Source organism: Tenrec ecaudatus, chromosome 10, assembly GCF_050624435.1.
Source record: "Tenrec ecaudatus isolate mTenEca1 chromosome 10, mTenEca1.hap1, whole genome shotgun sequence".
NCBI classification, from domain to species: domain Eukaryota; kingdom Metazoa; phylum Chordata; class Mammalia; order Afrosoricida; family Tenrecidae; genus Tenrec; species Tenrec ecaudatus.
In genome coordinates this window covers 63648808-63674510 of record NC_134539.1, presented here as the reverse complement: position 1 = coordinate 63674510, position 25703 = coordinate 63648808, and the positions used below count along the sequence as shown (strand labels likewise).

Genomic DNA, 25703 nt, shown 5'->3' with positions numbered 1-25703 from the left:
GCAGAGCCACTGTGAGTGGGAGTGGGTCAGTGCGAGGGAGAGTGGTTTTCTAAGGCTCGTCCTCTGGTCAAGCTGGTTTGTTGCATGGGAAAAATGCATCGCCCAACACGTCTGTCTCCAGAAGAGCTCATTTTGTGGTGGGCAAAAAAACCCACTCTCCCTTTTCCCCGGGCAAACTGCGATTACAGTTCAGGATGGTGCAGCACTTTTATCAGAGGTATTTTGTTCATAAAAATTGACTCGTTTTTTAATACAAGACCCCAGGTTTAAAACCAAGACCTAATGGTTAGCACATAGCTTATAATCCTCTGATTTATGAAAATGACTCAAGGGAGAATATTGAGTGTGGTAAGAGAGAAACTTTAGGGTTAATTTTCTATTTTCTTTTGTCCAAGCCATACATTTAAAACTAAATATCTTGGGGAAAATCAAAAAGCAAAACCATCGTATCACTGCATCGAGTAAAGTCTCAGGAACATGAATCTTAGAAAGGGATTGTTGTTCTGATAGTAGAAAGAGGCCAGCAACCAGTGTCACACACATGCCAGAGCCAGGCTTGGGGTCCCAGCCATCAATTCTCAAGTCTGTTGCTCCAATACATAGTACTCATAATGAAAAACAAAACGAGAGGGAGAGGGAGAGAGAGAAGAAAGGAGGATTCTTTTCTATCTGCTCATTAGCTCTGCTAATTTGGTTCATCATTTATATAATTTTCCAAACAGTTAACTTATTTTAATACCATTTTTATACTTCTAAAATATACCAAGAAACATCTGAAGACTAGGCTTTATTCCAGTCTGCTTGTCTTGAAATGTAATGGCCATGTTTCATTCAGTTAATTTACACACATAGAGAATAGATTGATTCCACAAATGGGTAAACACTTGGCTGCTAACCAAATAGCTGGCCCTCTGAGTCGCTCAGAGGTATCTAGAAAGAAAAGTTTGATGACTCATTTCCAAAAATCCAGCCACTGGAAACACAGTTCTATTCTAACATACATAGGTCAGAACCAGTGGAATGGTAACTGGTTTCATTTTTGGCATTTTGTACAGTTAATTTTACGTGTCAAATTGGCTAGGCTACACTGACCAGGTGTTTGACCAAGCACTAGTCTAGATATGGCTATAAGGAGGTTAGCCCAACCAACTCATTGCCATCGAGTCAATTCTGACTCATAACAACTCTGTAAGGCAGAACAGACCTGCCCCTGTGGCTTCCAAGACCATACAAAAGCAGGGCATCCTCCGGAAAGCGCATGGGACACCATCAATCAGTTTAGGGTATTAGAAGCAAAATAAGGTGCTTTCTGCTTCCAGAGACGGACATTGACCAGAATTCTCTCATTCTCTTCTTCCTGGTCTATGGATTTTGCTATATAAGCCTGCAGGAAGTCTTCATCTAGCCCACTGATCGATCACCAGGGAACTGCCATTCCCCATAATCACATGTGTCAATGCCTTGAAGTAAATCAATCTCTCTCTCTCTACACACACACACACACACACACACACACACACACACACACACGAGTGTGCTTCAAAATGTTCATGGAAAAATAGAATTAGAAGATGATGGAATTGCTCCACGAACATTTCTTTAAAAAAAAAAACCCTTTATACACAGATATACTCTTTGAGTGGGAATCAACTCGATGGCAGTGATGTACATTTTAAAAATTTTTTAGTTTTTACTTCTCATCTAGAGAGTCCCAGGAGGTGCTGCTGGGTATTCGATGGATTGCTAACCACAAGATCTGCAATTCAAACTCTCCAACTCCTCCGGCAGAGGAGGATAAGGCTGTCGGCTCCTGTGGAGAATTGCAGTCTTGGAAAACCTATTGAGAGTCAAGGAGAGTCGGAATTGACTTCATGGCAGTGGTTTGTGTGTGTGTGTGTTATTGTTTAGTCCCCATATATTAAATACCTTGTCCAGTAATTCACATTTAAAACAATAATTGACTATTTTGTGCACTAACAATGTATGTCTGGCGTTAACCAATGCCAGCATGTTAGGTAAAAGTGACGCTGCCTGGGACATTTTAAGGTTAGAACGTTAACTGTATTGGGCAGTGCGTCTTCGAGGTTTGGACATTATGTAATGATCCATTTTGTGATCTGATGTGGTCAGCCTCCCTTTTTACATAATACCACCCTTTGCGAAATGACCTGGTCTTTGGAAACTAATCATGCTGGCAAATGAGGAGTGGAGAATGTATGTGTGTATGTGTGTCGATGCATAGATAAGCCTGCCATAAATAATTACACTGGAATGCAGACATGATGGAGATGACAAGAGATATTCCAGTGTTTGTGACTAAGTCAGTCATGAAAAAGGTTGATTTGAGTGGGTTTTCTATTATCATAGTTCCGTATCTTGGTATGCAGTTCACCCAAGAACAGAAAGGTCTGGGAGATATGGTTATGCTTACTTAACACATCTGAATTAGATTCGTTACTTCAAGCAAATGACCTGCAGGGGTACATGAAGACAGCAGGGTTATATGGCTCACCTGTGAACAGAGGGTGTGGTGGTTATTAGTAAGGAACTCCTTATGAAAGTTGCTTACTCCTAAATTTAGTTCAACTGGTTTTAATTTCCATCACTTTCCTTAGCTGCAGCACCAGGTTTTACATGGGGACAATAGCCCGAAAGTATGAAGCATAATCCTTACTCTCAGTGGCCAATCCACTCATTTCACTTAGCTAACCATCTCTACACCATTTGAGCATTGGCATGTCTGGTGTTAGCGATGCTGCTGGAGGCTACGGTCTGGAGCTCTGGGCTGCTCGTGCCTTAGCCATAGCGTGGTTGTGCAAGTGATATCTGAGGACTGTGGAAGAAATGCAGGCCACTGTTCTCTCGGCACTATACAGCCCAGCTGCTAATCAGCTGCCTTTCAACAGGTCTTCTTCTTTAATCTAGAGGGTGGCTCAGTGAACTCCCCATAACGAGGCAGATTGCAAATAACTGAGGTTCTGTGTTGAATACAACTATTCAACTTTGCCATTTAGGCATAAAAGCAACGAGAGACAATATAGAAACCAATGGCATGGGTAGAGCCGTGTTTCAGTAAAACTTCACCACACCAGATTTGGCCCGGGTTTGCCGGTGCCTGCTCCACAGTGCACCTCTGGTTTTAGCCGGCCATAGCGTCATTCCTACCATTGAAAACAGCAGGACGGACTGCAAGGAAGAGGTCAAGCGACCGGAGGTACAAATGTCCTGCCCAAATGGGGCAAGCAGCACCCTGGCAAGGGGCTAAAGCAGGTGACCAGGCCCACAGTGCCTTTTGGAAAGAATAAATGAATGGGCAAGTAGACGCCAAGGGCAGCCCGATCTCTGCTACTGCCCCATGATGGTGATAAAGGCGGCGATGTGAAGACACAGCAAACCTTTATCTTTTCATCTCTAAAAGCGCCACTGTGATGAAGAGGGAATACTAAGGCTTGAGTTCACCCGGCAAGGTAAAGACCGGCCTTTTGTTGTCATTTGCTTGTTTGTTTTACTCTTGCACTGGAAGGTGTGGCCCATTAAATAACAGAACAAAGCGAGTAAGTCGCACAGTGTGTGGCAGGGAAGCCACCCCACACTATTATTGCCACCCTGAAAAAGAGCAAATGCCTTCCAGAGCACTGCCCCTTTCTGAGCTCAGATGATGATTTCTTACTGCGGAGCATAATTTCCACATCCATTGCGTTCCCAGGTAAAGCTGAGGGTGGCAGGCTTTCACTTGGCTGCACAGGAGGACAGTGTCTCCAATAAAGGAAGCCCACCACACTGCTGTGCCTCATGAGAGTGGGGCCACTTGATCTAATTTCCAGAGGGAATACTATCAGAAGGAGTAAGACCTACTGCTACTGACCCTCGACCCAACTTCTCACCACACAATGGCCTCATCTGCCTCTAAAAGCTCCGGAGAAGCTTCGCCTTAAAAAAATCATTAGATCAAGAGCAAAATCAAGTCTAACCCAACACTCCCTGGGGGTCAAGTATTTGACTCAACAGCTTCTTATTTAACAATGGACTTCTTCAAGAAGGAATTGGCCCTCCATCAGGCAGATGTGCTAACCTACTTTTGAAGGCCTATCTGCAGTCAACTTTAACATGGCGCATCATGGACGCACCTGTGTGTGTGGCCATAATCTGATTCTGTTAGGGCAGCGCTTCTCATCTTCCTCATGCCACGGCCCTTTCATACAGTGCCTCATGTGGTGGTGGCCCCCATGAAACTATTTTCGTTGCTACTTCATCGCTGTCCTTTTGCTACTATTATGAATCGGGCGACCCCCGTGAAAGGGTTGTTCGACCCCTAAAGGCGTTGCGACCCACAGGTTGTGAACCACTGTGTTAGGTAGCTAGAAACAGAGACCAAGGGTGTCTACTGGGCATGCTCCAAATTCAGGCCACGGAGCCAGGTAGGCCAGGTGGGCTTAATTCAGCCAATAGAGTCAACCAGTACCATCAACCATGCCTCCTGCTGCTGCTTCTCTGCCTTCTGCTCCGCCTTGCCACAGGTCTCTCTCTCTCTCTCTCTCTCTCTCTCTCTCTCTCTCTCTCTCTCTCTCTCTCTCTCTCTCTCTTTCCACCACGTGTGACAGTGCAGTCCTGTGAGGGTGCCCGTGTTCAGTGACTGTAAAACCTGAAACTTCCATCCTTTCTAAAAACCCACTTGGATCCTGAATCAGGCTTCTGCGTGGATTCTTTCTTGTGTGAAGCCAAGAACTGAGGTGTTTTCCACCCAAGAAACTAAACAATCCCATTAAAAATAGGTACAGGATTAGAACTAAAAAAAAAAAAAGGTCCAGGAATGGGAGTAGTGATACCAGAAGGGTGGAAGATGGTGGGGAGATGAGGGGAGGCAGGGAGAACCGATCCCAATGATAGATACATAACCACACACACACCCCTCCAGGGGGATGAACAAGAGAAAATATGGGGAAGGGAGATAGCAACCAGTGTAAGATATAAAAATAATAATCATTTATAATTTATCAAGGGGGTCAAGAGGGGTGGGGGATAGGAGGGAAAAAAAGATCTGATACCAAGGGCTCAATCGAAAGTAAATGTCTAGAAAAGAATGATGGCAGCATATGTACAAATATGCTTGACACAACTGATGTATGGATTGTTATAAGAGCTGTAAGAGCCTCCACTGAAAGGATTTTTTAATTAATATATATATATAGATACAGGAGGTCAGAAGTGAACTTAATTTATGCATGTACTTGGGACTCACGGGGCTGTGGCTCACGTGGAAATTTCAAGAGGATTTCTAATCTACCAAACACCCTGGAGGTGACTTTAGTAAAGTGAGCTTATAGACGATTTGCTCTCTTACAGAAACCCCAGACAGAGAAGTCCTGTCTGACAGAAAGCCTGCAGTGAGCGTTGTTTTCTCACTATATGCCAGTGTGATTGAGATTTGTATTCTCTGGCTAATGTCAGGGAGCTGCTGGGACTGTAGGCAGTGAACTCATTTGACCTGATATCTCAGTGTATTAAAATAGGTGGTGAACCCCAGAGAAAACCTACAGCCATCTGTTTACTGTGCTCTTGAGCCATATTCAGAGCCCCCTAGCTGTTTTATCAATAACAATAAGTCAAGAAAGGAACATGCAGAACTTTCCAGCATCTTAAACTGTCTTTGGGTTTATCTCCCCTCTTCATGAAACAGAACTGGAAGAATGCATCATATTAAAGCCAACTGCAAGTTTATCCTAAACTGCTTATCCCACTTTTGAAGATTCCCAGTTTCTTGTTTCTATGTTGCTGCCTGTTCTGTGAGCTATCTGATAGTTCGGTATAATCCTCACTGGTTTATTAAAGCAGAAAAAAGAGATGCTCGGCTCAGTTCTCAGTGACTTCACCGGTTTTCCTTTGACACCAAATAAAAATTATACTGAGAGAGGAGCATACAAAAGACTATAGACTAACATGAAGTTTCTGAATTTTCTATGATTTAGAATACAGTCTGAATAATAGAAGGTTAGCTAGCTCTCATTGGTTAAGTTTTCAGGATGAGAACCAATGACTAACTGGGTTTGCTTTCCAATAAATCCTATGTAAGTCTCTCCCTTGAGCATGTAACTAGGAAAACACTGGTAGGCAATGCTAACAAAGAATGACATGTAATTTGTGGCTTTCATGGCAAATGATTTCTGAAACATCTAATCTTATAGATTGATCCAACTACTGTTCTATCATTATTTCTCTAGCAACTGTCATATATTTATTTCCTTTTCTACTCTCCCTCCTTCCTTCTCCTCTTCCCGGCTACCTTCCCATGCACCCATCCATCCTCTAACACAGCGGTTCTCAACCTGTGGGTCGCGACCCCTTTGGGGGGCAAACAACCCTTTTACAGGGGTCACCCAATTCATAGCAGTAGCAAAATGATCGTGATGAAGTAGCAACAAAAATAAGTTTGTGGTCAGGGGGATCACCACAACATGAGGAACTGTAAGAAAGGGTCGTGGCCTGAGGAAGGTGGGGAACCACTGTTCTAACAGATTATAGTCCACAGTGGTCAGAAGCCTGGGCTCTGGGTCTGTAAATTGGAATTCAACAATATCACTTAATAATTGCTATCACTTAATAATTGTGTGATCCTGGATAAGTTACTCAAATGGATTGACACCTGGTTTCTTTTTCTGTTGAGGAGCTAGCTGCTTATTTAGTTGGCTTGCAGGATTAAATCAAATGTAAATGAATAACCACAAAATCTGAATATAAATATTCAGGAAGTAGCTGCTACTTTTATTTTCCAGTTCCTGTTGTTGTTTAGGTGTCTTTGGGCTAGTTCCAACTCATGGCAACCTTCCTGATGACTCTCTAGTTTACCAAGCATGAAGCCTTTCTCCAGGGACTATAATCTCCTGATAAGATGCACAAAGTATGCGAGATAAATTCCCGGCATCCTTGTTGATAAGGAATATCCTGGCTGTATTACTTCTAAGACACATAGATCTATTCAATCTTCTGATTGTTCGCGGTCTATTCAATATTTTTCACCAACACAATAATTCAAATGAATCACTTCTTCTCTGGTCTTCTTTATTACTTGGCCAGCTTTCCCATGCCCACGAAGCAAATAAAAATACCATGGCCTGGGTCAGGCACTGGCCCTTCAATGACAGTAGGAAAACAAGAGTCAAAGGCCTGAAGCTTCAGAACGCATCTAATAACGGTAAAGGAGAGCTGGCACCAGCACTGAAATAGTGAAGGTCACCTTTCTGTCCCTTCATGGAGCAATCATTTGCCAAGGCCACTTCTAGACACTGAGGGTAGAGGGAAAACTGATCAAAGATTTACTACAAACCTCTCTTATGATAGTTTACTGGCTGCTCTGGGAGTGAAGCATTATTAGATAAAATAGTAAATACATATCAATAGATTAAAATGCATAAATAGGTAACAATAGACAAAAATACATAAAGATATATTGATAAGGCACTGAGGCAGACGACACATGGCAGTCAGGCTTGCAGAGAGCAAGACTCTTCAATTGAATCTAGAAGGATGAATAGGGGTTGACCAGACAGAAGAGATGATGGTTCACCTCTGTTCACGGAACCCCTGTCAAGTAGCCTACACGGAATCACACAATCAGCAGTGAATGGGCGAGGACCTCAGCTATCCTCAGCCTCTAGGGAGATGTGCATGGCAGGCCGCGATGCTCTATGCTTACAGACCAGCTAGCCACTGGCTCTAAAGTAATGTGTTAAAAAAAAAGTTTTTTAATTAAAAAGACAAACCCTACAAGGAGTCTCATGTGTTGAAAGGACGCAAGATAAAATACCGCACACACACCCAGGCACGAAAAAGGCAGAAAAGAAAAGGAGTAAAAGCTACTACCGATAGAGAGAAAGAAATAACTTTGAATTGTTCTGTGAACATGTGTTCTATGTGGGAGCTGGTGATGCTCACTATATAGGCCAAAAAAGACCCCGGAATGGAAGCATCCAGTGTTGGGGGAGGATACTCAAAGTACCATAGACTGTCAGAAGAACAAATAAATCTGTCTTGAGAGAAACACAGCCAGAATGCTCCTTCAAATGATTTTTGTCTCACAACTTTGGACATCTTATCAGGAGAGACAATTCCCTGGGAAAGGGCATCATTCTTGGAAAAGCCGAGGGGCACTGAAAAAAGGAAGACGACCCTCAGTAAGATGTGCTGACCAAGCGGCTGCCACCACAGACTCAAGCAAGACAATTGTGAGGATGGTGCAGGACCACGTGGGGTTCCCTTCTATTGTACATGGAGGGTCACACTTAGTGGGAACAGACCAACAATAACAATAACATCCTCATCGTTGGTATCTCTGGACTTCACGGGATCATCCGGGAGAAACATGGGAAGCTCAGTGACAAGGAATGGAGCCAAGACATTTGGACCATTTCTCTGTGCAGGGAGGGTTTCCCTGGCTCCCAACACTCCCACTTCTGAGAAAGCTAAAGAAAAGGAAAAATGCCAGAAGAATAGTTATTTTTTAACCCCTCTGGACACAGCGGGATTAAGGGTAGGCCAGGGAAGCAGCTGTTTAATTGCTGATCTATAAAGAGTGCTAAAACATCCCTGCAAGACGTCAGAAACACAGCGCCTTGTTAAGGATTTAATAGTGTTCCCCATAAATATGTGAAGTGAATCCTAAACCCTATTATCACCATTGGACCGGGGTGTCTTTTTATACTAATGAAGCAGGATCAGCATTAGAGCAGATCTTAAAACAGATTCCTTAAAGACACAAAAAATAGTCAACAAGCATTTTTGAGGAAGAAATGGAAAGCACAAGATCTCCCAGGAGCAGAAACACAGAGACATGGACCTGTTTCCAATGCCAGGGAGAAAGCTTTTTCCATAGAGCCAACACCCTGAAATTCAGACTTCTAGCTTCATCAACTATGAAAAAATAGATTTCGATCTGTTGAACACTTGTAGTATGTCTGTTACTGCAGCAGTAGGTAACTAAGATTGAGTGAATAATATAGGTTTCCACTAACACCCTCTTACCTAACTCCAAAAAAAACAAACTCACTACCATTGAGTTCATTATGATTCCTATCCACCCCTATAGAGCAGAGTAGAATTATAGGTAGAATTGGCCCTACAGAGCAGGGGAGAATTAGAGTTGCCCCTGTGGATTTCCCTGTAGAACAGGGTAGAATTAGAGGTTGGATTACCCCTATAGAGCAGGGGAAAATTAGAGTTGCCCCTGTGGATTTCCCTAGAGAGCAGGGCAGAATTATAGATAGAGTTACCCCTATAGAGCAGGGTAGAATTAGAGGTAGAATTGGCCCTATAGAGCAGGGGAGAATTAGAGTTGCCCCTGTGGATTTCGGAGACTATAACTCTTTTCAGGAGTGGGAAGCATCCATTTCTCCAGAGGAGCAACTGGTGGTTTCAGATTGCTGACCTTTTGGTTAGCAGCGCCGTGACCCAATGACTGGGTGAGAACCCTATTATGCAGCCTATTAGAGCGTAATTAATACTAGCAATGTTTTATTTCACCAAATGTACTGGCTTGGATGATATATGTTCATCTCCTATTTCATCCTTGTCATAAATTCCTGGCACAAAAAGATGCACATCTATACCTTTCTAGTAAGAGCTGCGACCTCAAACTCTGACTTTTTGGGTAGCAGCCAAGCACGCGAACTATTTGCAATCATTGCCAGGGACTCGTAAAAAAAAATGCTAGTTAATTAATGTAGGCCATTGAATAAAGTAGGAAATCATTATTTTGTAAATCCTACTTGGTAATTCGGGCCAAGAATGAAAAGTAGGTGAGGACTTAGTGGGGAACTAGAAACCATACGGTTACAAAGGAAACCAGCGAGACGTTTGTGGTAGCAAGAAGAAAATACGAGGCACTCCCAAAAGCTTATGGAAAGATTCCATTAGCTTCCAATTCCATTCTTTCCAAAAGCTTTGTAAAGCTCCTGAATATACCTTAATCATAGCGTATGCTATTGCCCTAGTACTCTGGTGAATTGTAACTTCAATTGAGGGGATGTGTAGCTAATGCGCCTGGTGTTTCTGGATTTGACTTAAATCCACAACATCATCTACAATGCACGGAGGTCACAACGCTTTGCCTGAACCTAACTCAGGTCTTTCGGTCTAACTTTCAGTTTGTGAATGCAAGAGACAGAAGTAAAAGCCAAAATAAAACCCATTGCCACCGAGCGGATTCAGACTCAGCAACCCTCGGGCAGAGGAGGGTTCCCTAGGGACAGGGAACATCATCTTTCCCCCAAGGAATGGCTGGAGGGCTCAAAGCACTGACCTGACAGTTGGCAGCCCAATGTGTAACCCACTACACCCTCAGGGTCAAGTTAAATTATACCACAGGGGAAGCAACCTGGGAGAAAGAGGAAAACTGCTCCCATAGAATTATGGTCACAGAAACCTACAAGGGCAGTTCTACCCTGCCCAATAGCATTGCGATGAGTTGGTCTTCTGGTTACGGCAGTGAGTTTGGTTTGGGTTTTTGGAAGCAACCTGGGAAATCCAGAGACTGAAACATTTCCAGGAAAACCATGCTGACTTCTTCGGCAGACTGGTGTAATATCAAATGGTTTACTAGAGCCTTAAAGGATATGTCAACCAGAGGCAATGCGTGGCCCTAAATTCGGCCATCTCTGTAGGACATCTTGAGGCATCTGGAGGAACTAGACATAACAGGATAAAAAGTCCTGATTACTCATTTAGGTGTCGCATTATTTACCATGTAGGAACATGTTCAGTCTTTTAAAGGCATGCATATAGAAATATCCAGGGGCAGAAGTCATGCTCATAAATAATTTATTACTTCAGTATAAACATAGGATTCGAGAAGAATGATCGATTTTTTCTTTAACTCTAGGTTACACCCACGTATCCACCCTTGCTACGTGAAGGAAGCAGCATCAAAGGCGCCTCTCTCAGGTGTCCTGTCTCCTGGCCTGGCTCCGCTGTAAGAGATGTGTTCAAAGAGTAGACGTGCTTCTCTGGGGGACTCGGCCTGCACAACAGACTAAGTTGGGAGTCTTATCTGGGGAAACCATCTTGTTCAGCACTTTGCCCTAAAGCAAGCAGAAATGGCAGCATGCAATTTCCATACCAATGAATGACTACATTAAAAATGAGCATCTGTCTGTTTGGAAACCCACCAACTGAGGGACTGTCACCAGGGATAGAGCCGATTTCAGGAAAGCAACCGCAGGAGGCGAGACAGGTGTGTTCTGTGTAAACAGAAATCTCTCTGAGGGCCTCTCCCAAGAGCAGAAGGCAAGACGGGAACCTAAGGTGGAGGCTTGACTCCGGTATGGCATAGTTATTAGACAGTGATGCTCTGATTCCACATCAGCAAGACCTCTTTGAACACGTATAAACTCACACCAAACCCAACGCCCTGCATTGAATCCATTCCGACGCACGGCGCCCCTCAGTAGGTTTCTGAGACCGTGAATCTGTATGGGGCAGACAGCCCTATATTTCTCGTGCAGAGCAGCTGACAGGTCCAAATCACTGACCAGGTGGACAGAAGTCCAATGCTTGCCTGACAGCGCCGCCCGGCCTGGGAACACTGGAAGGGGAGGAGGCAGTTTAAGGATAGAGCAGGAGTACAGAAGTGAAAGAATGATGAGGTGGAGGAGTTGAGTTATTCGCAAGGATCAGGGCAGAGCTCGTGGCAGCCAAGTGAGAGGACTAAAGATGAAGGTGGCAGGCCCACGGGAGAAAACAGAATTCACAGCAACAAGGAATGATGCACGACTGACACCGGCAACGTGGGGAAGTCGGGGAAAACTGAAACAGAGGAGGAAACAGGACAGAGGGGCAGGAGAAGGCCAGCCAGCTGGTCAAAGGTTGAGGGGACAGAGTTTGGAACGGACAAGAGACGGGTGTATCTTTTCATCTCGGTGCCCCCAGAAACTTCGGTCTTAGGCACTTAGGAGGGAGGCAAGGAAAGGGAGGAGGAGAACGAGGGAGAAGGGAAGTACAAGATAAAGGAACGCAGGCAGAGCAGCAGAAGAGAAAGGCTAAGAATAGAGAGCAATGTGAAGGTATGGAAGGAGGGAAAAGCAAAGAAATGGTAGGGAAACGTGTATTTTAGAGGCCCACGAGGGGCAGGGTGTTCACAAGCACCCTAATTTGTATTCCTGGATTATGTAATTCAAGATTACCATAAGAATACAACATATATTTTGACTCAGTAATGTTTCTGTGGGTGACCTGAATTCTAACTTATACCAGCGTCTGGAATCAGAATAAAAGCATCCTCAACTTTTCTGTAGGGGGTGGGGGTGGGGTGGGGGACAAGAGGCATGAGGAGAAACAAGAAAAAAAAAACCACCTAGTAGCTCGTAGATTCTGGGCTGCTTCCCCCTAAAGTCCTGCTGTTCTCCAGGCCTTTCGATCATTATAAACTTGGCTGAAAGCTGCTGAATATTTTTCACCCGTTCTTCTGCTTGCCCAGAATGTAAACTAGAGGTGAATGTTGGGTTTATATCATAACGCAGGAGGCATAAATCTGGATAACTATGACAAACATCCATTTCTCAGGTGCTTGGTTTTCTAGATTGCTGACTACACTAATTACATTCATCCAACAATTACCAAATCTTTACTTTCTCTCTAGGCATCCGGATTTAATTGAGAAAATGGCCCAATCTCTGTAACATGCAAAGCTTTCCCAGAACACACAGTTTTAACGAACAGCTCAGGAAATAATTCTGGGGTGCATGTGTAATTAGACTCACATACAATTTTCATGCAAAGGAAAACCTATCTGTCAACCTAATCGTAGCTTCCCAGACACCGGCGAGGCTCTGTGTTTGAAACCTCGGTCTGAGAAGTCTGCTGCTTTCAGGCGCTACAGTCAGAGGAGTATTTTCGTTGGAAGTTTCTAATCTGTGTCGGCGTCTTCCGGGACATGAACAAGATCAGAGATTTCTACCCCAAACGATTATTACAGGATTTTTCAATTACCATGGAATATGTGTTCATGAATTACAATTTTGCCACTTAGGGGAGAGAGAGGATGACAGGCTCAGACTCCTAGTGTCTTTGGTTTGTTTTTGAAGCCGAAACAGAAAACGAACATCTATCCTGACTGGTCTTATCCATCACGCTCCCAAACTTCTCTGGCCTACCACCCCCTTTCCAGGGGCAAAAAAAATTTACTCAGCAGCCCCTCCCAACCATGAAAAAATTTGGAACCTATAAATTCAGGATATAGTATAGACATCTGTTTTAATAGCCACCCCAATTCCCTGGGCCATTCCAATTCTCCCCCGCCCCGGGAGGGGGAAGTGTCACTCATTTTGGGAACCACTGACTGGGCATATTGTCTAGATTTTAAGAGTCTAGCACAAGTTTCCTACCAATGCTTCTTAGTTTGAAGTTTGAATCAGATACACAGCACAGAACTCTGGGTGATGGTGGCCCAGAGAAGCTCCAGGGGGGAAGTAGGTGAAAGCAGAGAATCAGGCGACTGCTGGGACGAATACTCACTATTTGGTAGAGTCGGATAACTGATATTCTCGTCGTCTATCATAGCACTCCTGGATTCCAGGATCGTTCCATAAGCTCTTTATTGCATCTACATATGGGCTCTCGAAGGCAGACACCTTCTCCACATCAACTTCTCGAACTAATTGTGCATGGGCCTGTTTTAAAAAAAAGGCATATTTAACTCTCTTGCCATCACTCAAAATTGCCTTTGCTTTGCACAATTCAGATAACATCTTTTCAAAATGATTAATAAGAAAGTAACACTTCTGGTATTGTGCTGAAGTGAGAATCCAGTCCTCTTTTCCTCTAGAGTAAGAAAACCAAGTACCCAACTCCTATGGGAACAATAAGCAAGTTATATTAAACAGTAGGCTGTTTCGTGATTATCAGAAACAATTCATATTACTAAAGGGAACAATGAAGATGAATTCTCTTCTTTGTGTCTACAGTTTATTATAATTAAACACAAAATTTAAATACTCCTGTACTTCACATACATGTCATGCATATTTGCCGAAACACAACTAATCATAATTCTGAACTAATCAGGATTAGTTTCTAGAGTTCGTTTTTGAGAATAGGGTGTAAAACTACTAGGAAAAAAATTAATGATTTAATGTAAGCAACAATAATAACGCAAACTCCCATTCCAAATTCTAACACACTTCTTTTATAGTTTCATTATATACAATATTGAATTGAGAATCGACTTTAGCTTTATAGACAATGAGAAAGGGCTTTGTCATTTTCGTTACATGTGGGTAAGACAAAGCATATTGTTACGAGGGACCTAGTTGATACATGTGCCAGTTTATTCCAGAGAAGAGGTGTTCACACAGCTCTCCGCACTCCACAGATGGTTGCAGACAAGTTCTCTCAATGATACACTTGTCGGCTTCTTGTTAGGAGGCCTTCACATCTAAACGATCCTTTTGTACCATGAAAATAAAAAGGGGGGTGGGTTTCTGAGGCCAGGGTTAATGTGAATTTTTCAACAAAACTCAAGTGGGCATCAGCATCTTCCCAAACTGAAGTTCTGCCACAAATTTACGGGGGTGCCATCCCACATAAAATGCTGCCCCAGTGGAGAGAGCGGTGATACGGGAAGGTGGAGGGAGGGTGATGGAGAAAGGGACAACAGAAGACAAGGTCTACATGTAACCTCCTCCCTGGAGGACGGCCAGCGGAGAACTGGGTGAGGAAGACATCGGATGGTGTAAGACATGATAAAATAATAATTATTTATAAATTATCAAGGGTTCAGGAGGAGTGGGGAATGGGGAGGGAGAGGAAAAATGAGGAGCTGATACCAAGAGTTCAAGTAGAAAGCAGGTGTTTTGAGAATGATGATGGCAATGTATGTACGAATACGAATGTGCTGGACACAAATGATGTATGTACGGATTGTAAAAAGAGTTGTATGAGCCCCTAACAAAATGATTTTAAAAATGCCGTCCCAGCAGCTTTTCAGAAGGCCCAAGCTTTTTTTTTTTTTTTTTTTTTTAGGCTTTCAAAGAGGCTTTTATTTATCAAGTTCAAATAGACACTATCAGAACCGTAGTTACTCCTCTTACTAAAATAGTTCGAATCGATGTCTGGACCACTCTATCAAAAAGGGCGTTTCTCTCCCAATCAAAGTGGTTCCATAGAAGGTGGGCGTGGAAACCAGAGCCGGTGGGTGGGTGGCCAGACTCAGCCACTTCCAGAGAGTGGCCCAAACCCCCGAGATAGAAAAATGGACAGCCCCGGGCCTCGTCTCTTATAGAACACAGAATCTGCAGTAGCTGTTTCCATTGAAGGAAAGGTCACTTTGTCTCTCTGAACACTGGTGGGTTGCTCAATTGGGTCTGACTGCTTGGCGGGTTCCTATGGGGAAAGGGGCCACGGTTGCAGGACGGGGATGTCATCAAAGTTGGGGCACGCTGGAGGGCACCTTGAGGATGCGAGACCCAGCCCATGAAGGGACAGGTCCTTATGTAGGGACACCAAGGTTGGCAACAGCCCACCCGCTGTCACCAGACAGTAGCCCTCAGCCATCTCCCACCACCACCCCTAGACCCCAGCAGTGGGCACTGTGCACCTGGGGAGGGCAGGCTCACTGCTGGCTCTGGAGCAGCTTTGTAAATCAGACAAATCTGTCAGTCTGTCCTAGAAGGCCCACAGGTGCACTAGCTTGGGTGGCAGCAGCAGGGGAGAGGGACAGGCCTGACCCTCTTCCCTCTCACTTCACTGCAAGAAGCAGGAGGGTGTAAAAAACACTCCTGCCCTCTGGGTGCTGCCCCTTGGGTGAGGTGGGGATGGGCAACCTTAGTTTTTGGCCAGTACCAGGAACCATAACTTATTTCTTACTGTCAGCGGCAGCCAAGCCAAACAGGACCCAAGTTGACTCCCCACCCCCAGAGGCCACCCTGGTTCTTCCCACTTCCCCCAGCCCCTGCCCAAGTGGGCAGGGATCTTCTACAACGTGACCAGACCTTCTTGGAGCCCCCAGGGCCCTGGGTGCCCTCACAGGGACCCAACTTAGTGTCTGCCTGGACCAAACATTTTAAGGAAGGCAGCGAAGACCTGAGAGATGGGCTAAGAGGGATGGGCTAAGTCGACCAGCCTCGAGGAATGGAGACACCGACTGAGCTCCATAAACAGCAAGAAGCCTGTAGAACTACCTTTGACAGAGCAGCTTCTCCAGCTGGGAAGCTCACTTAGGTTGGCATTGTCAATTTCACATGACCGTCTCGGCCTCAGAAACCTTTTGGCTTGGTGGGTACCAAAAGCTTCGGCACAAACTTCAACGAGCTCCAAGAGCTTATCTTCCTAGCAACCTTTTCGGCAAGATCGAAGCTAATGAAGATGAGTTCATGGAACAAATGACAACCAAGGGCAAGTCTCAGATCTACCAATACCACCCACAGGGAAAGGTCCAATTAGGGCAGTGGTTTCGGAGGGCATCTGCTTGAGCAGTTCAATTCAAGGCAGAGAGGTCCGCTCAAAAGATCATGATGTACAGGATCCCAAAGGGGTCATAGTGACAGATTTTCTCAAAGGACACAGGTTAGTCATGGGGTCTTACTGTGGAGAAGTTCTAAGAAACTTGAAAAGTGCATTGGTGAAAAAAAGTCCAGGAGCATTGAGCTGAGTTTTCCTGCCCATCACGACGTCTGTTAGTTTGCTGAGGGTAGAAAGGGCTGTCCTAGGAGAATTTCCTTGAGAAACCCCGTCGCATTCACTCTATCGCCCTGGGCTTGCCACTTCAGATTTATTTTCGTTTGCAAATTTTAAAGAACATTGAAAAGAAACATGGTTTGAGCCCCTTGCGGGTGCCAAGGCTGATATTTAGATGGGGTGTAAATTAAAAAGCATGGAATTCCTTGGGGAAGGGTTAAACTAAAAATCAAATCCACTGTCACTGAGTCAATTCCGACCTACAGAAGCCCTGTAGTTTCTGAATCTTGATGGGAGCAGACAGCTTCCTCTTTCTCCCAGAGTACCTTAGCTTTCAGCTGTTGACCTTGAGGTTGACCTACACCCCTCAAGTCAAGCCATCAAGGCTTTTTTGGGAAATGGTTAGACCTAAGATTAGATATATGACTTCGGGTATATTTTCACATTTTTCTATTTTTCATATAGCTTCACATTTTTATATTTTTGATTCAAAAATGTTTCCATAATTTTCTAGCACACTCTCTTTGACTTAGCCTTGTAACACATTTATGAAATGTGCAAAAAAGGGTAAGGAAATTAAAAAAATTATTTTCAACAAGATTAAAGTTAAAATGCATTATAGCCTAACAATCCCAATCAGACCACAGAAAGCAGTATCTATGCAAATTACATATGCATATACAAATAACCATAAATATACCAACTAATTATATTATAGCTAATGATACTGGAATTCAGAGCCAGATGGCTGATAAATTATTGAAATAGTTCTAGCTTTTCAGAACTATTTGTATAGGAATACAAACCTTTGAACTGGTTACATAATGAATGACTGTCATGATCAAATAATGAACTATTTATTTCCATTATGAAATTTTAAGTAGATATAATTTAAACATCTTATTCACGTTAGACTCCAAATTTTACCTTCCTTCGGTCTCCTTAAGTGGGGAAGGTTCCATATTAAAAACTAATCTTGACTTCTGTACGGTTTGGGGAAGCCAAGTACACTGAGATGAACTAAATTACCTTTCTTGCTAATTGTGTTCTGACCTTGAGAGTTAGACCCAGTAATTGAGAAGCCCTAGCTCCACTGAGTACCATAATCTTGTAAAACGGGTCCCTACAGTTGTATGTAGTCCCTAACCAAGCAATCTGCTTAGTTATCCTGCCTACCACTAAGATTCCCAGCTTGGAGTGTCGTGGGCGATCCCTACGACAGGTGAGGCCCTCCCTCTGTTGGAGTTCCCTTCGAGAGTCACCCTCCACAAATCAGAATATCACTGGCTCCTACAGTTCCAGGTGCGGTGCCCTGCTTAGCAAGGTGGGGGCAGCTTCTCCATAATGAAGCTCATGGACAATGAGCATATATTGGGTCCCTTTGCTTTGCCTTTTGCCTGTTGTCCTAGACCAGCACCTCTAAGCATCAAGTGCTGTCTATGTGGCTCTTCTCCACTCTTGCCAACCTCAGCTGATATATCTAATGTCACATTTCACACATCCCTCCTTTCTGCTCTTGCTCAGTGCCTATGAACAAGTTTTGACTTTTGGGGGCTTTAAAAAAAAACAACCCTTTTTATTGTGAATTAGGTGGTTCACAGAGCAGATCATTAGTTTTACATTCAACAATTCATTCACACTTGGTTTCATGTCCTCCATTGCAATCCCCTCAAGGTACCATCACTCATCCCATTTCTTCCCCTTGTGTCTGGTTCCCATTCCTCCTTTGTGGGATATAAAAAGTCTTTCCCCAAGCTTTGTCTCCCCCAAAGATATGCCCAACCTTAGAGGCTGTTTGTCAGCACATGGTGGGAGGTCAGATGCTTAAGAGATCTTCTCCCTGAAGGCTTGCAGCCATCAGTCAGGTCCACTGTAGGTGGGGCTCACACCCTACTGATAAGGATAGTAATTGTTTCCATGGAGAGCCAGAGAACAGGTCAACCCTGCTCAGTGACATCCAAAGTTAGGCTGCCATCCTGAATCTAGGATCCACCCATCTTGTCACATGTGTACCCCCAATCCCTCCCCTTCCTATTGAGTGCATACCCCTAGATTGTCCCCCTCTCATCACTGTATATCTACAGTACAACCCCTTCCTGTGGCATATATCTTTACCTGTAATTAGGGGGCCTGCATGCTCCCAAAGATATATAAGCCATGGTTAGTAATAAAGAGAGCTCTCGCTCCCGTTCCTCTCTCCCCCAGTCCTCGATACCCTGTCCCCGCCCCCTTGTCCTTCTTCTGCTCCCTCTCTCCTGCCCTCACAGCTGCCATCTCCACGTGGACCACCCTGCGGGGCTGAGGTGAGCATGCTACCATGAAATGTGTCTGACTCCATTATTTCAATCTCTCTTCTATCTTTCTTAGTCTCAATGACTTTACTATAATCTTTACTTATCACTGTACAATGGTGCCTACCAGACCCGTGGTGATTTGCTCCCCTGACACTCCTTCTTCCCCAACCCACTGAAATTTGTCCTCAGGTAAACGCTGCCCTTTTGATTTTGAATGATTGATTATTTTTATCTTGGAACGAGTTCAATTCCAGACCTGAAGGGCGCCTAAAGACCATAGTCCCCATGCTCTATTTTCCTTCCTTCCTCCATCTTTCCTTCTTTTTGTTTTAAGAGACCATTTATTAATTCAAACAGGAAAACTACAGAAACTTATCATCCAGATGAGGGATGATAAAGGTCATAATGGTGTCCAAGGGTTTTCTGCGGTACACAGGTCAAAGAAAACTGTCTCATAAACATGGATGGCAACATATCACACAGCTACTGGTGGGACTCCCCTGTGTGGAGCTGGGTCCAGGACTGGGCATTAATGTAAGGCAGAGGAACTTGCAATATTGGCCCAGGGGCTTCCCAGAGGCAGTCAGAGGATAGTTCATGATTTTGTGTCTGAGAATGTTGGTCTCCATCAAGGACATATCCAGCAAAGTTAATAAGGGAAACTGTACCTCCCTGGGCTGGTCAGCAGGTGGAAGTAATCCTGAGGACAATACTATTCATATCCCCAGTCAACAGTTAGAGAGCATCAACAGTGGCTTAATCCACTTGAAGATTCTACAAATGGATTTGGGGCAGTCATGGTCATTCATACCCTTCACGAAAACTCACTCCCTCATTCCCTCACTGCCATTGAATCTATGCTGACTCTCAGTGACCCTACAGAACAGGGTAGAACGGCCCCTCCCAGAACTCTTTACAGGAGTAGAAAGTCCAGTCTTTTTTTCTGTGGGGTGGCTGGTGGATTTGAACTGTTGACCTTAGGGATCACAGCCCAAATGTAACCACTACTCTATTTAAATCAAGTGTTCACAATTTAGGCTCTAACGTCCTTCCCTGTGGACTTAGCTGACATTCCCCTTACGTGGAGGCTTACTTCACGATTAGCCTCTACTGACTCTGGGTGTCTTGCGGTATGGCGATATGCACCCTTGGTAATAGTCAGAGTTCCATGGCTGGGCCCACACTACAGAGTGCTCTTGAGGAGTCTGAGATCCAGGAGGTTAGGAGGGGGGCTTTCCTGCTGGATGTACTTGAAGACCTGGTTTTGAATTTGATGTAGCTTCTATTGTCTGCATGTGCACCCATCCCCATTATTAATAACACTAAACATTAACACACATACTTATGATTGATTTTGTTCAATACTGTGGGCCTCTCTGTGAGAACAGGTGAGCAGAGTTAAGAGCTGTTGTCAAGCTGGCGAATGAAGAAATACTGCCTCTGGCTCAGGGCCAGACACACAGTGGGCTCTCCTGACATAGCTGCAGAATGAGTGAGTGAGGCGTTCCTCTCTCAGGGTTTGCCACACGGGTTTCATTTTAATGATCAGTTGGAGTTTCCACATGAAAATAAGTGCCGAAGAAGTTTACAGGGTATCAGCCTAGGGCTAGGGCCTGGGCAATTCTGATTATGTTGGACTAATATTCAGATCGGACTCTGCTTCTTACCAGCCTGTGACTCTGGCTAGGTTGTTTAACCTTACTACATTTTACTTTCTGGTGAGGAACATGCTGAGCCATCTGCCTTGTACAAATTGGTAATAACATTGTAGGTCAATGTGTCTCCAAGGGTGGTCTAAAGCCCAGAGTATCAGTAGTGCCTGGGAACTCATCGGGAAAGACAATCCTAGGATACGATCTCAGACTTACTGGTCAAGCAACCCTTGGCATGGTGTCCTGCTCTTCCTGGCTCTGGAGGCCGTGATACAAATCCCCACCACACTGATTATGAGCCAGTGACAACACCAAGGCAGGTGTCGTTGACAGGTGGCTCACAAGGGCCAGCAAACCACACAAATTAATGAGTGATGGGGATGCTGACACACTGAAAAATACATGCCTTGATTACATAGAACTGTTGCTATTTCATTCCAACTGCTGATATTAGAAATATAGGTCTGCTATGGCCAGATCCTCCCGTCATTCAAGGGAAAAGGACGGCCCTACAGGTACTTTGGGGAGAGTGGCCGGTCTGACCTGCCCACATGGGGGCAAACCAAGAGGGGTGTGCAGCAGACCAGTGATGGGAAGGAAGCCACGGAGTCCTCGATTGTAGACTTTTGACTCGTGTGTGTGTGTGTTTATGAAAGTCTACAGGTGGAATGGGGTGGGGCGTAGGGGATGGCACTAGACTACCCTATCCCTGGCTGCAGGAACAGCAATGGGGACTTTTAGCATGCATGCCTTTCAGAACCAAATGATACAGGCTAAAAGGGTGTCTATGGTGTTAGGTAAGTGGGTCCAGGATATGGAACCCTGAAAGAAACGTGGATTGGACTGATGGATTTTAATATGTCCTTCTTGCTACTTGACAGAGACATTCACCTGCTCTGTTGTTAGACTTGGGACTATTTGGATGGTCTTTCTTTTGTTGCTATTGTTTGTTTATACAAGATAGGCAGGATAGGCAATCGTATGGAGACAGTGACACAACCAGCGGTTCCTGGGGCACGGGTGGGGAGAAAGCAGCGAGCCAATAGCTTTGCTTCAAAAATCTTTCCTCTGTTTCTCTTTACCTTCCTCCTGTCCTACCATCATGCTCACCCTTCTTCTGCCTCTTAGTAATTCCTCTCAGCTAGCTTGCTGTTGGTCCACACCACTGGGATCGCTACATCCTCCTCATCCCCTGTCTATGCCATTACTTGCTCACTGCTCCTTTTCTCCACCTCTTCCTACCTCCGAGTCCCTCCAGGACCATTGGTCCCATTGCTTTCTCCTCAGGCTTGCTTCCCATGTCTATCTTACACAGGTAGGCAACACAATAAAGGTGAGAAAACAAAAACAAACCAAAAGATTGCAAAAAAGAAAACTAGCATCCACGCCCCCCTCTACCCCGAGAAAGCATACATAATTTACAGAGAATCCAGGTCAGATAAACCCCTCAGGAACAGAGATGGGGGTAGTGATAACAGGAGGGTAGGGGGAAGATGTGGGAAGGAAGGAAGGAAGGGGGGATTGACTGCAATGATCGACACATAACACTCCCCTTCCCCAGGGGGATGAACAACAGAAATGTGGTTGAAGGGCAACATTGGTTGGTATAACATATAAAAATAATTATAATTTATCAAGAGGTCACAAGGGTGGGAGGGGGGAAGGAAAAAGAGCTGATAACAAGGAGTCAAATAGAAAGTAAATGTTTAGAAAATAATGTTGGTAACGAATGTACAAATATGCTTGATACAATTGACTTATGGATTATTATAAGAGCTGAAAGAGCCCTGAATAAAAGAATCTTAAAAAAATAAATAATATAAAATTAATAAATAAAGATAAAATACATAGCATCTAGGGTTTTTTTCATTTAGGGTCTTAAAAACTTATAGTTAAACAAGCGGCCATCTAGCAGGGAAGCAACAAAGTCCACATGGAAGAAGCACACCAACCTGTGTGATCATGAGGCATTGACAAGAAGAGGTACCAGAAGTTCAAAAACACGTAACCCAAATTGATGCGAAGGGCTGGGGATGCAGTGGAGATCCCTAACCCACCTGCAAGAAGATTGGACAGCCTCTCTCAGAAGGGCCACACAAAAGGGATGATAAGTCCAGGGTGAGGTAGCGCATTGATGAACCACACAACTGTCTTCAAGTTCTTTAACATTTCCTCCCCTTGCTATTCTGGTTTCTATTTGTTTTACCTCATTGATCATGTTAACTTGCATATGTTCATCTGTATAATTAACATCGTTTGATACGTGGAAGCCAAGCTAGTTTACTCTTCAGAAACAGTAACAGGAGTGAGGGCTCGCTGAGGGGACAGGGCGTGGGGGGGATGCGTAGATGGGGAGTAACTGAGAGCACTGATGACTATGTAACCCTACTCCAGGGGAGCCACCAACAGAATTGTTTGTGAATGAGCATACTGGATGGCGTAAGCTATAGCATAAATACATACATACATACATACATACATACATACATACATACATACATACATACATACATAAGGGTTCCTGGGGGATAGGGTGGAGGAAGGAGGGGATAAAAGGGATGTGATATCAAGTAGTTCAAGAAGAAAATAAAAAGTTTTGAAACTTAATGTGGTAGCAATTGTACAATACACTTGATGAGATTGAACTATGGAATGTTATAATATCTGTACGAGCTCCCAATAAAATGATTTTTTTTTAAAACTTGGATAACTAAATGCTGCAGAAAAAAAAGAAGTCAGCAGTTTTCTGTATAGTATCCCTAATTTGAAATCTTGGCAACCTGGGCAAGATGAAGCATATCTGGACCTGAGCTGCATTGTGGGCCTTTAATTTGCAATACTTGTTCTAAAGGATTCGTTCTTAATCCATTTGTTTCCCAAATAAGCTTGGCCAGGAATACTAGCCTGCGTGAAACCCAGAACCCAGTAGCAAGTCACTGGTGACCTCACACTAGAGAGTGAATGAATTTCCAGCCCTTTCCCGCAATTATATTCAGACAAATGATTACTTAGAGAGAGGCCAGGGGGCTGGGCTTCGTGGCTATGGGTTGGACCCTAACCACAAGGTTGACCACTTGAAACTACAGGCAGCTGTGAGGGAGACAGGCGGGGCTTTCTGCCCCGGTAAAGAAACTCACAGGGGCAGTTCTAGCCTGTCCTCCGGGTTGCTCTCAGTCAGAATCAACTCAGCGGCAGTGAGGTGAGCTGGATTACTTATAAAGGAACACTGGTCCAGTGCAGGTGAAGGAAGGGGCTGCTAAGCCCAAGGCCAGCAGTTAGATCCCATCAACATTTACAGACTCAGAAACCCAAATGGGCAGTGTCTCCGCTGTCCTATAGGGTTGCTAGGAGTCCAAATCAGCTTGAAGGCAGTGTGTTTATTGGGTAAAGGAAGAGATGGTTGAGGCCCTTCTCTGAAGTGGTAAAACTATATGGTAACCCAGGCTAGCTTAGTAGGAGTTCTGAAAGGAATTGATCTTCGCGAAGAAGCCAGTCTTGTAATCCTTTGGCAGGTGTTCCCTTTCTGCCAGGGAAAACAGGTTCAGCATTCCAGACGATTTTCACCATTACGATGAAATGCTTATTGTTCCCCGTGAGGTGCGAGGCAGGAAGCGATCACAGCCTTAGAAATGGCCCCTGTCCAGGGAAGTGGCTCCTACAACCGGCCAGTCAACGAAGCCTGGGGGTAGATCGAGGACGGGTATTTGTAGTTCCACCTTTAATTCCAGTTGCCTTGCAAGGGCATTTGAATAAAGACAACCTTCTCAATAGTGTATAAAGTTGCTACTTTGCACAAAGAACTGGCTTCTGGAAAATGAGACTACTTTTTGTTGCTCCCAAACTCCTGCAATCTCCCACTGCAGTCTGTCTCCACTTGATTTTTTTTATGCCTAAAATGCCTTCTCTCTTCCTTCTATACCTTATTTAGCTTTTGTTCAAGAGCTGTATGAATGCATTCATCGGCAAATAACATGCACGTAATACGGTTCCAAACTGTGCGACTCTGTGTTGTTTTTATAAATATGCTAAACCAATTAATTTTTTTACTTATTGCTGACTTTTTCTTCTTTCTTTTCATTCCAGTGAATTAAAAGTTGTCTTCATCTTAATATAGACGGGAGAGGCCCAACTACCCATGTGGGAGCCCCGTGGGGCTGAGGCAGTACATGACCCTGCCCACACCTCCCTGTCGCCTGGCTTGCCATGGGCTGACCCTGCTAGACCTGGGTGCATGCAAGCAACAATTCAACACCTGCTGCCGAGCCAGTAAAAGGCTCTGGCTGTGGTGCCCCACATACACCTGGCTCAAGGGACCTGGCTGCAGGCTGGCTACACCAAGAGCTCCAGCACTCTCAGGCTTACCTACAGACTGCCTTGGATTACATGTATAGGTTCAACTGTAATCAGTATACTACCGATCTCATCCATGACTTCTTGGCCTTGGCTTACACTTTATTACACAAATGCAGATATGCATTGCTTAATATCCCCGATGTATTCTGTGAGATAATGTTATATGACTTGTACATTGTGAAAAATGTCATATTAAAAATTATGAAACAGACTGCTAGTCACCATCAATTTCTACTCCACTGACACTGCTGTTGGAGGCCAAAGGAACTGGCCGCCCCACTGTCATCACACTGCGGCCACAGCCGCAGCAGCAGAGTAAAAGGAAAGAAGCAGGGCGAGCAGACAGTGCAAGAATGGAGGGAGCCCAGGGGAGCACAGTGACTGCCGGCACCCTGGACAAAGCCCAAGAGCCCGCACCCAGAGTCATGTCCTCTGCCTCATCTGTTGTATCCCACTCATGGTCAAGTGCTGCCAAGAGTCTGGGCCTGGAAGTCTTTAAAATCATTAGGGATGTGACTTAGGTTTTGTATCAAGTTGGCTGGGCCAGAATTCTCAGTAGTTTGGCAATAATCCTCCCCAATGTAATCTAATACAGTATAACCAATTTCATGATGGGATTGAACACAATGTAATCAACTCTGTGAGCAACGGGTAGCTGTGATGAAGTCCGGCCTGCTTGATTAGGCCATAGCCTCGATGCCATTGGAAGAAAGGCTCCTCGGGGACGTGGCCTTTTCCTTTTTAA

At 44.5% G+C, this 25703-nt stretch overlaps 1 protein-coding gene across 1 annotated transcript in view; it reads right to left on the bottom strand.

The window, feature by feature from the left end:
- The window catches only part of LOC142459186 (guanine nucleotide-binding protein G(q) subunit alpha), a 365934-nt gene that overhangs the window by 77244 nt on the left and 262987 nt on the right, over positions 1-25703 (bottom strand). The window contains exon 3 of the mRNA XM_075560515.1: positions 13501-13655. Within this exon, the coding sequence (XP_075416630.1) occupies positions 13501-13655 (155 nt within the window). The remainder of the gene's footprint in view (positions 1-13500; positions 13656-25703) is intronic.